Source organism: Ceratotherium simum, chromosome 26 (genome assembly GCF_057802395.1).
Source record: "Ceratotherium simum simum isolate JZ-2026a chromosome 26, ASM5780239v1, whole genome shotgun sequence".
Lineage (NCBI taxonomy): Eukaryota > Metazoa > Chordata > Mammalia > Perissodactyla > Rhinocerotidae > Ceratotherium > Ceratotherium simum.
Window position 1 is genome coordinate 12,655,562 of NC_141925.1, and position 12,435 is coordinate 12,667,996.

At 39.2% G+C, this 12,435-nt stretch overlaps 1 protein-coding gene across 4 annotated transcripts in view; it reads right to left on the bottom strand.

Annotated features, from left to right (window-relative positions):
* The window catches only part of PARN (poly(A)-specific ribonuclease), a 153,361-nt gene that overhangs the window by 34,722 nt on the left and 106,204 nt on the right, over positions 1-12,435 (bottom strand). For all 4 annotated transcript variants that reach the window (XM_087416990.1, XM_087416991.1, XM_004441852.3 and 1 more), the window contains one exon: positions 8,697-8,886. In XM_087416990.1, the coding sequence (XP_087273116.1) occupies positions 8,697-8,886 (190 nt within the window). The remainder of the gene's footprint in view (positions 1-8,696; positions 8,887-12,435) is intronic.

The window sequence follows — 12,435 nt, forward strand, 5'->3', positions numbered from 1 at the left end:
CACTCAAGGGAAAGAAAATTATTTCCCTCAAACAAAATCTACACAAAAAAGGCTGAGGTATTTGGAAGATTTTCCTTTGAACAGCAAAGTTTTAACGAGACAGGAAAACATTTTCGTCTCTGTAGGCCCCATTATGCAACTTTTTTTCTTTAGAGAATTACATTACACAATCCTAGTATTATACATGCTATATACCTGCTGCCATCTCTTGGAATCAACTTCTCAAGAAAGCACAGAAGTATAGATACAAAAAAGTAGTCAAGAGTACAAACAACATAAATAACCAAAGCGAGAAGGGGGACAGAGAGAGATGGAAGGTAATATACATGTGCTAAATTTTTAATCTTTTATAGAATTGATCAAGATATATTGGTCAAAGTTGATAAAACAAGAGACAAGAAACAGAGGTATCATTAAAGGTATAGTGGAAACCACCAAAAAAAAAAAAAATGGGTAACAGAAGCTGCCACTGGGAGAACGAAGATTTACCCCCCTTCATTTTATATTCTCCTGTACTACAGGAATTTTTAAAAATTACATGCATTTATCACTTCAATGGTTTAAAAAGTATCGTGGGAAACAATTTCTCTACTAAAATATACTAAACCCACAAGAGCTACATTGACTTTGCCAACATTTACTCTCCCTGAACATAAGAAAGATTCTGAGGTGGCTAGACTAAATAATTTTTTTTGTGTGTGTGCGAGGACGATCAGCCCTGAGCTAACATCCGTGCCAATCCTCCTCTTTTTGCTGAGGAAGACCGGCTCTGAGCTAACATCTATTGCCAATCCTCCTCCTTTTCCCCCTTTTGCTCCCCAAAGCCCCAGTAGATAGTTGTATGCCATAGTTGCACATCCTTCTAGTTGCTGTATGTGGGACGCGGCCTCAGCATGGCCAGAGAAGCGGTGCGTTGGTGCGCGCCCGGAATCCAAACCCGGGCCGTCAGTAGCGGAGCACACGCACTTAACCGCTAAGCCACAGGGCCGGCCCCAGACTAAATAATTTCTATAGTCTTTTCCAGAAGCTAAGGGTCTGTCCAAAGGAATATGCAAATTGTAGAAATGTCCATTTGGTTACGATAAAGCCACAGACGTACAGTCTGTTCCTAAGGTACAGACTTAGAGGCAAATGAGAGCGAAACAACAGGAAATCTCCCCCAGAAAAAGGCTGCTGAGAACCAGGAACAGAAGTAGTTAAAGCTGAATGGTGATTTCTGCAATGGAGCCAGGGGCAAGAAAAAAAGAAACCAGAGACATCAACAGAGAGCTTCTGCGTGCACTCCTCAACTGCAGAGAGGGAGTGAGCGGCCACCAGGGGAGGAGGCTGGTGCTCGTGCTGTAGAAATCATTCTGAGACAGCGGTGGCTTGTGGCGGGTCTGAAGGTGAGAAGCAACCACTCTGCCACCACAGCAGGAAAGCAATGAACGTGCAAACAGAGGGCCCACACACAGAGGGCAAAAAGGGCTGTGTACCAGCTCCTTCTGCCATAGGGTGGTGGTCTCTAACTATCTTCTTGAAATGATGGGGAGGAGTTTCTAAGAAATTCTAGTATATAGAGGGTAGGTGGGAATTCTAATACATAGATGGTAGGCAGTGCCCATTAAAAGAGTCAATGATCTTTTCTTATTTGGTGTGCTGTCTCTATTACTTCAGCATAGTAAAGGGCTTTCATAGGTTCACTTGTGACACTGGTTTACCCAATCTTATTTTTATTATATGCTTTTCAACAAAAAATTCTCCTACTCTGGGGATTTTCAAAACTTGCCTCTCAGGTTGAGAAGAGACTACTTGCTACTGGAAGAGAGAATGGAAGGGTCTCAAGAGCTTGTGTCCGTTTTCTCCTCACACCCCACACTGTGCCCAGTGTAAAAACATTTGGAATTTAAGAGCTGGATGGGACTTGAGCATTCTTTCCCCCAAATGCCTCATTTAAGATGAGAAAACAAGAGACAAACTGTTTTGTCTCTGTTTGGGATCCTGATGGGTATTTGCTGAAGGGAAAGAGTGAACGAAGAGACTTTTCCAAGGTGCTAGGTGGAGGCAGAGCCGAAGCTAGAACTTTTGTCTTCTAGCTGCCTGATAAGTCAGTTCCCTTTCCACTCTGCCCTGTGACGCTAGTGGCTTCTGCTGTCTTGAAGGCATTTTTCAGTAGGAGGAGAGAAAACACTTGCTCCACAGGCCCATTTATGAATAAATGTGTAAGCAGTCTGACAAAGCGACGGGTCCTGGAACACAGTCTGCTTAATCAGAATTGTTCTTTGTCTCTAAAGGGCTTTTCCTCCCATTTCCTAATGTAATATGCACATTCAGTTACTTTCAGAAACCACTAACTTTAGATGAAAATTAAGTGAAATGTGAAAACCACTGCTTTGCTACATGCTTTAGCATTTCTTACATAAGCAGGAATTCCCAGGGGCTACTACATTTTCAAGGAAGGCTGAAATTTAGTCTCACAGCAAGGAAAGGCTAGAAGGAAAAGACTAGCCAAAGGGCTTTCCCAACAGTCGAAATAAGCCAAAGAGCAAACAATCCACAGACATGACTGACCAAAATCTCTGTAAGGGCAAAGTGGCCTTGGAAAACCGTTTCCTTTAATCACAGAACATTATTAATAAAACGAGACAGGTAACAGCATCTGTCTCTCAGGAATGTTTCAGACATCAGTGTTTCTTTATAGGAACTATCTATCTATTAGGGAGGTCGTAAATGTTTCAGCATCCACTGTAAAGGAGGATTCACCAAACACGAGGCTCATCTGTATTTATTCAGATCTCACGCCACCAACCCAAATCTTCTCTCCTTCTCAAGCAACTTATGTCCAGTCCAGTTTCCCAGAACCTAAGCCCTATCTTATGTCCAGTTATCGACTATAAAGTCCTTGAATATCCTGGACACTGAATCTACTACAGAAAAGAAAAGCATCATGCTGCCACAATACCAATGCAAAGAGCAGAAGAAATGGACATCCATCTCTATCAGCACTGCTAACAGCCAACAGCAGAAGCTCCACTGTTGTGAGAGCTCTCCTAACGTCCCTGAGTCAATTCTCTAAAGCTAAGTGGAGCGAGTCACAGAGCTGCAGCTGTCTTCCTCTCAGCCGTAAAGGCCCCCACAACCTTAACTGTACCTTTCTAATTATGGATGCCAGAATATTCATGCTTATACTTATGCCATTTTCCCGATACTTTAGTCCCTTATTTTAAGACTATTAACTGTCCAAAGAAAAAAAGAGAAAGGAACAAAAGCAACAATGTATCAAGTTTACAGAATATGCAGAAGTAAAATATGACACAAAGGATCACAAAGGACAGGAGGCGTAAATGAAAATGCACTGTTTTAAGAGTCTTATGTTGCTCATGAAGTAGTGTCATTTTCACTTGAAGATAAGCTGTGATACATGAAAGAAACATGTTATAATCTCTACAGCAGTGCCTGGTGAACAGAAGTATAATGTGAACCAGATATGTGATTAAAAATTTCTAGAAGCCATCATTTTAAAAAAGTAAAAAGAAAGAACTGAAATTAATCTTAATAATATTTTTATTTAGCTCAATATATCCAAATTATTATTATTTCAATGTGTAATCAATCCTTCAAAATCTGATGTGTATTTTAAATTTACAACACATCTCAGTTTGGACTAGCCACATTTCAACTACTCAATAGTCACATGTGGCCAGTGGCTACCCTTGGACAGTGTAGCTCTAGAGCAGGAGTCAGCAAACTTTTCAGTAAAGGGACAGATAGTTAACATTTTGAGTTTTGTGCGCCATAAGATCTCTGTCATAACTACCCAAATCTCCACTGTAACGCAAAGCAGCCACAGGCAATATGTAAATTAATGGGCATAGCTGTGTTCCAATAAAACTTTATAAAAAGATGTGGGTCAGATCTGGCTTGTGGGCTATCATTTGCCAACCACTACTCTGGAGCAATGACTAAAAGAACAACAAAAAGAGGCATAAGCAAAAAGTCAATAGAGAAGATAAAATGGGATGCTAAAATATCAGTAAATACTAAATAATAAACAATTCATCCAAAAGGTGACAGAAAAGAGGAACAGAGGGACACAGAATAAGTAGGACAAATAGAAAATAAATACCAAGATGGGAGACAAACCTACTTGTATCATTAATTAGATTATAAAAGGCAAGGATTGTCAGAATGCATAAAAAAGCAAGACCCAACTATTTTGGGTTGTTTACAACTACGCTGGCTGTTTACAAGAAACACACTGTAATTATAAAGACAAACAAGTTGTCAGTAAAAGGCTGAATGCAAACAGCAAGCATAAGAAACAAGAGTGGCTATATTAATATCAGACAAAACAAACATCAAAAAAAAGATTATTACTAGAAATGAATAGGAATACACCATAATGATAAAAGGGGCAATTCATTAAAAAGACATAACAATCCTAAATGGGCATATACCTATCAAAAGGGCTTCAAAATACATGAAGCAAAAAATTTATATAATTAAATAGAGAAATAAACAAATTTACAACCATAATTGGAGATTCCAACACCCCTCTCAGTAGTTGAAAGAAAAAGTAGACCAAAAAAAATCAGTGAAGATACAGAAGATTTGAGTAAGACCATGAACTAATGTAACCTAAAATGATATTAATGGAACATTTACCGAGACAGACCATAATGCCAGGCCATAAAACAAGTCTCAATAATTATCAAAAAAGTTCTAAATAACTCACAGGTTAAAGAAGAAAGCAGAGGGGAAATTAGAAAAAAAATTGTAATAGATGATAGTGAAAAGACAACATATCAAACTATATGGGATGTGGCTAAGCAGAGTCTAAACGAAAATTTACAACTTTAAATGCTTTTATTAGAAAAGAAGAAATGAAAAAAATCAGTGAGTTAAGTTCCCACCTTAAGAAGCTAGACAAGGAATAACAAATTAAACGCAACATAAGCAGAAAAAAGTAAGTAGGAACAAGAGTATAGATAAATGAAAAAAGAAGACAGAAAAAGAATAGAGAAAAACCAATGAAGTTAAAAGTTAGTTCTTTGAAAGAATTAACTGATAAATATCCAGCAAGGAAAAAGCAGAGGAAATACAAATTACCAATATCAGGAAATTTTAAAGGGAAACAATTAAAGATCCTACAGATATTAAAATTATAATGGAATATTTAGAGCTAATAATTTTATGCTAATGAATTTGACAACTTAAAGGAAATGGAATATTCCTTAAAAAACACAGATTATTAAAAGTGATACAAGAAGAAATAGAAAATCTAAATAGTCTCAGATCTATTAAAGAAATTGAGTTCATAATCAAAAACCATTCCACAAAAAAACTTTATGCTCAGAAATTTAAGAAAAAATACCATACACACCGTCAGAAAATAACAGAAGAGGAATTTCGTAACTAGCTTTATGAGGTCAGCATATGTTGATGCCAAAACTTGACAAAGATATAAAAGAAAATTATATTTTAATATTCCTCATGAGCAAAGACACAAAAACATTTAACAAAATATTAGCAAATCAAATCCAGCAACACGTAAAAAGGATAATACATCATGACCAAGTGGGATTTCTCCCAGGAATGCAAATCTGATTACGCACTCAAAAACCAATCAGTGTCATTCAAAATATTAACAAAATAAAGGATGAAAACCACATGACAATTTAAAAAGATACAGAAAGAGCATCTGAAAATATTCAACATCTATTTTGATACAAACTCTTAGCAACTTGAAATGGAAGGGAGCCTGAAAGGACTCCTGAAGGGAACCTCAACCTAAAAAAGGACTTGCATAGATAATCTAAGAATCATACTTCATGGGGAAACACTGAACTTCCCCTCTCTAATACTGGAAACAAGGCAAGGATAGCCACTCTCCCCACTTCTATTTAACAATATACCAGAAGTGCTAGTCAGTGCAGTTAAGTCAAGAAAAAGAAACAAAAGACATAAAGATTGGAAAAGAAATAAAACGTTGTTAATAGCATGCCAACAAGATTGTGTACATAAAAAACTTTGTGGAACATTAAAAAAAAAACCTATCAGAACAAGCCAATTTTAAAAGGTTACAGTATACAAGGTCAAGATACAACAATTAATTATATGTCTACATAGAAGAAGCAAACAATCTGAAAATGAATGAATTGTTTTAAGAAACAATTCTATTTACAACAGCATCAACAATATAAAATATTCAGAAAGAAAATTAACATAAGACATATAAGACCTGTACAGTAAAAACTACAAAGAAGGCCTGGTGAAGAAAAGGTAAGATGATTCTAAAATTTATTTGGAATACAAAGGAACTTGAATAGCCAAAACAATTAGAAAAAGAAAAACAATGTTGGAAAGTTTATGCTACCTGATTTTAAGACTTCCTTTAGTCATAGAAATAAGAAAATTGGTATCGGCATAGAACAGACATAAAAATGAGTGGAACAGAAGAGTTCAGAAATAGACCTACATGTACATGGTCAATTTATTTTTGACAAAAGTGCCAAGTCAATCCAATGAGGAAGGAAAAGTCTTTTAAACAAATGTTGCTAGAACAACAGGATATCCATAGAGAAAAAAATAACCCATGACTCCTACCTCATTCCTTATACAAAATTAACTTGAAATGGACCATGACTTAATGTAAAAGCTAAAACTATAAACCTTCTAGAAGAAAACATATATGAAAATCACCGCAGTCTTGGGATATGCAAAGATTTTTTGGACAGGCATAAAACCCACTAATCATAAAAGAAAAAATTCATAAACAGGACTTCATCAAAATTAAAAATATCTGTTCATCAAAAGACATCACTAATAAAATGAATAGGCAAACCAAGTCTTGAAAAAATATATTTGCAGCACATATATCTGACAAAGGATGTGTACCCAGAATACATAAAAGAACCCCTACAAATCAACAGTAAAAGACAAACAACCCAAATAGAAAATGGGCAAGAGACTTAAATATCCACCTCAAAAAGAAGACATCCGAATGGCCAATAAGCACACAAAAAAGTGGTCAACATCATTAGTCACCACAGAAAGGCAAACTAAAACCACAATGCAATACCATCTTATATCCTCTAGACCGGCTAAAATAAAAAGATTTGACAGCAGTAAATTCTGACAAGGACGCAGAGCAACCGGAACTTTCATATAATACTAGTGGAGTATAAAATGGTACATTCAGTTTGGAGAACTGTTTGTTTTTATAAAGTTTAACATACACATATCCTAAGAGCCAACAATTCTAGTCTTGGGTATTTACTCAAGAGAAATGAAAACATACACCCACAAAATTGTTTTTACAGAAATGCTCACAGCAGCATTATTTATAATGGTCTCAAACTGGTAACAACTAAAATGTCCACCAACACGAGAACAGGTAAATGTTGTATATTCACACAATGGAATACTACTGAGCAATAAAAAATAACAAACTCCTAGGCCAGCCCGGTGGTGTAGTGGTTAAGCTTGAGTGCATTTAAAAAGTGTGGAGGGCCCAAGGTTCACAGGCTCGGATCCTGGGTGTGGACCTATGCACTGTTTATCAAGCCATACTGTGGCGGTGTCCCATATAAAGTAGAGGAAGATGGGGACAGATGCCAGCCCAGGGCCAATCTTCCTCAGCTAAAAAGAGGAGGATTGGCAACAGATGTTAGCTCAGGGCTAATCTTTCTAGAAAAAAAAAAAACAACTGATACGCACAATACCAATGATGAATTTCAAAAACATGTTAAGCAAAAGAAACTAAACACAATACGATTATGTAAATATGATTCCATTTTTTATAAATTCCAAGCATAATAAAATTAATCTATAGTGATAGAAATTAGAAATGGTTGCTTAGGGCAGTAGGGGCTTGGGGTGCTTGAAAAGGGGCACAAGGAAACTTCTGGGATAGAAATGTTCAGTATCTTGCTTTGGGTGGTGGTTACACAGGTATACACTGTGAAAACTCGTTGAACTAAACATTTTATATCTGTACATTTTATTGTATGTCCATTATACCTCAATTTTTAAAATCTCTAAAAAACCATTTAAAAAGTGTGGAGGGCAATCCAAAATATTAAAAGTGATTCCTTCTGGGTAGTGGGATTATGGCTATTTTTTCCTCTGTTAATTCACACTTTTCTACACTTTATAATTTTCTATAATGAACCTTCCTTCTCCTGTTTTCTATACCTACGTTAGTGTCACAAAGATACCAGAATGTTACTAGTATTTATCTTCTGAAAGTAGGATTCTGGGTAATTAAAGGAAGTATGCATCAAGTTCTCTTTCTATAGCAGGCAGGTGGTTCGGATGCCCACATGGGCTCTGAAAGGAATTCAGAAGCCCAGGCAGAGGCCCCGTGGCATACTGAGAAAAGGAAGGGATCACACACAGAAGAGCTCCGCTCTGAACCTGGTGCTCTCTCTGAACTGGTGGGCAAGCCATAGAGTCTCCATTTCCTCACGCTTAAAATGGGAATAAGAGGTGTCCCGTCTGCCTCAAGAGCGCTCTGTGAGTGTTAACTGAAATAGCTGCGGGCTAAAAAGCACGGAGGAAATCAAGGTGGTAGCAACGTTTGCTATTATATGAAAAGTTAGAAAAAATTCTTTCTCAAAAGTCAGATTTATTACTTACAATCCTGTGAGAGGCAACAAGAAAAGCTATTGCTAGAAGGACTCTGCCCTTTCAAATAGACAACCGAGAATTCTTACCTGTTGGTGTGGTGATAGTGGTTATGCAGAGCATAGGATACGCACTGCGTGTTTAACCGCTTTCTCTCAGCCTCCTTCCAACTATCTTCTGTCCACTTTCTCTTGATCTGCTTCTCCTCATGCTTTTTTCCCACATACTCAGCATAGGTCTGGATCCGATAGCTTTCTGCATATTTGCTGGTATTGACAGCTACAAGGAAAAGAAAAAAGTCCTTGTAAACAAGAGTCTGGCCTAGCCCCAGAGACGTCACTGAGGTAGTCAGGACGCTGGGTTCAGGTCTGAGCTCCCACTTTGGCCCTGCCACGTGGAAGCCAGGTGGCCTTGGGAACATTCTATAGATTCTCCAAGTCTGAGTTTTCTCATCTGGAGAAAGAGAGAGGCACTGCTCCCCAACCTCCCTTACAGTGTGAAAGTGCTCTGTAAACTGTAAAGAACCGTAACGATGTAAGTAAAATATTAATTTTCAAAGCATTTGCAGGTCACATTACTCCTCAAAAATTATTCATTTTCAGAGTAAGAAATTGAAAAAACAAAACCACCAAGAGAAAACTGTAAACTCTCACTTATTTTATTAAAACTAAAAATGACAATAAAAGCTATACTGACAGTGGTACTGATCATTGTGTCAAATACTGAAGATCTACCATATGTCTGTGCCCAGTGTTTTGCATACATGGTTCTAATCTTCACGATACACTTGCGAGGGAGGAACTGTTTTTTCTGATGAGAAAGCAGGGGCAGAGACGTCAGGTGATTTACTGCAGGCTACACTACGAATGAGTGGAGCAGTGCTGGGATGCAAAACCCAGGGTCAGGTTACTCTGACCCTAAGGCCCGGGCACTCCTTGCTGCCCTGTACCCCTCTATGGATCCTGCAAATTCAAGACATCCCTATAATACTTGAGACACGCCTCTTCTCCCACTTTTAAAGACCGCTAATGCTCTGTAATGTGCCTCTGACTGGCAGGAGTACTTGAAAGCTGGAGCCTATTCCCTCCTTGGTGTTAATGCTTGACTAAGGCCCAGTCAGCTCTGCTGTAATCCCTTGCTGTCTCCTTCTTAGAGGCTGGTGGGATGGAACATGCTGGTAGTGTCGGAGTGAGGACCCATGGAAAGTCTGCTGGTGGATGGGTACCCATTTGTTGGTTCTGGCTTACGCAGTTTGAGCGGATATTCTCCTAGCCCACTATCACTGCCAACAGTTATTACCCACAGTGGCAGTGAGATAGTCCGGCCACACTGGTAGGGGCTCTTAGGGGCAGACTTGATACCTGGGTAGCTGCAACAGCTCCACGACGTCTGAAACAGAATCTGTATACCCACTCCTAGCAAAGTTTTGGTACAGAGTAGTTCTCAATAAATATTACGTGAATGAATGCATGGCAGAAGGCAGCCAAGTGGTGATGAGCATGCAGTCTTTGAGCACCTCAGAACTGTCAAGGGACTCTAGTTTATTAGGGACCTTAAATCAGAGGGAAAGACAGTCGGACGAGAGGCAGATGATCCACATATCCGACACCTGACACTTGTAATATTCACTCTAAGAGGACCAGATTTGACGAAAACTTCTCTGCACAACAGTGGTTTACAGAATGTCATGCCCTAAATGTTTAGCCATCTAAAAAGCAAAACAAGGGGCCGGCCCAATGGCGCAAACGGTTAAGCTCGTGCGCTCCGCTTCGCCTGCTCAGGGTTCGTAGGTTCGGATCCCGGGCGCGCACTGACGCACCGCTTGTTGGGCCATGCTGTGGCGGCGTCCCATATAAAGTGGAGGAAGATGGGCACGGATGTTAGCTCAGGGCCAATCCTCCTCAAGAAAAAAGGGGAGGATTGACATCGGATGTTAGCTCAGGGCTAGTCCTCCTCACAAAAAAAAAAAAAAAAAAGAGCAAAACAAAACAACAACAAAAAGGAAAACAAGAAAAAAAACCCTACTTCTTGAAGAAACACAAATTTTTACTACGAAGTTTGCTATATTTTTCAAATATTCACTCTAGAGTTAGAGGGAAAAAATCCTCAGAGTCTTAAAGAACTTGCATATTATACAAAGTCTCCCAAAGAAGTAGGGTAAGTTACTGAAATGTAAACTCAAAACAGCATGTTCTGACTCACTCACAGGGACATAAACCGAGCAAACACCCAGTGCTGGAGATGTGCTGTTGACCAAAGTCACTCATGTCAGAGAACCACAGAAATAGGATCCTTTCTTTAAAACCTTACCCTCAAGATAGTTCCTTTTTCTGCTTTCAATGGGCCACATTCCTGACTTTTTCCCCTCATTTATCTAACCACTCAACAATTTATACATTCAACAAATATCATCCATCCGTGCTACCATCCAGTAATTGCTCACTGAGTGTCTGTCCCAGAGACTATGCTAGGTATTTGGTAAAACAATACACAATTTCCACCCTCTTATGCTCACCCTGTCACATGCAAGCTTTATGTATGATGAGCTTTATGTACAGAGCTGATGTCCCTATAAGCTTGAGACCACCTACTAAAACAGGTTAATCTACCAATGCGATACAGAACGAGAACCCACACCTTCTACCACCATTATTCTGTACTGATGGTTGGCAAATGAGCATCTCCTGGAAATTCCTCTTTAAGTTTCATTCCTTAATTCAGCAGATTTATTTTGCAAATGTGCCCAAAAGGGATGACACCTGCAACACTCCCTCTCCCGAATTTAATTTGGACTGCCAAGTGAGAGGAGGCTTAAGTCAACAGTCCCCATGAAAGCAAAGGCGATAATAGGGTCATAAAGGAGCCAAGATGATCTATTTAACAGTATCTGATTGTTTCTGATAATTTAGCTCTCAGCCCATGGACAAATGTTACAAACAACTCCCTAACTATGGTCGGGGAATTCATCTGAGCACGTTTGGAATTAGGATCACTTAAAAGGGGAAAATAACAACCCACTTTTCACTGTTGGCCTTCACATGGCAATAATTTACCAGCATGCCTTCGAGTCCCAGCAGCTTTGCAGCTCTTGGCCTTTAATCTAGAAGCCAAGCTCTGGCTCACAGCCACCCCTCTAATGGATGAATCAGCAAAATGAATTGGCTGTCAGCTGTGTCCTCCAGCGATTCCAGCTCCCCTGTCAGAAGCAGCATGCAGCAGGCTGCTTGGTAACGCTAACCTTCTCCAAATTTGTCAGGGAAATGATTCAAGGCCAGCTTTCGGTCGTGCCACTTTGTTAAAGCCACTGGGGGAACCAAATACACAGAGAGCCCTCCCTGTTTCCTTGGAGGTGAGTGAGAGCAGTTCCTCTCACGGAACAGTCTCGTTCACTCCCGGCTTCATTGTGCCGGGGCCGCTGTCTCTTGACACTCCGCACACGTTGTGGCACTTACTCTTCACAAGAACCCCAGGGGGAAGGGATGTTCCAGTCGGCACCCAGGTCAAGAGACTGAGCATCAGGGAAGCCCAGCAGCTTGCTCAGTCTCGCAGGTAAGCAACAAAGCTGGTCTGGAACCAAGACGTGGTTCTTTAAAAAATGAAATACTGCCACACATCTGCCATATATTCACGTGTATTTATGTGTCTGTTTAGATCGACAATTATAAAATACTTCCTTTACTAAGAGTTTTAAAAAAAGTATTTAAAATTCTTAGATTTTTTCCTAAAAATTTAGAACTTTCCATTACTGTCAAGCAAAGTCTCTCCAACTAAGTTTAGATACATTATGTTTATGGACAAGAAGAGTTAACAAAAGATGTAGATTCCTTC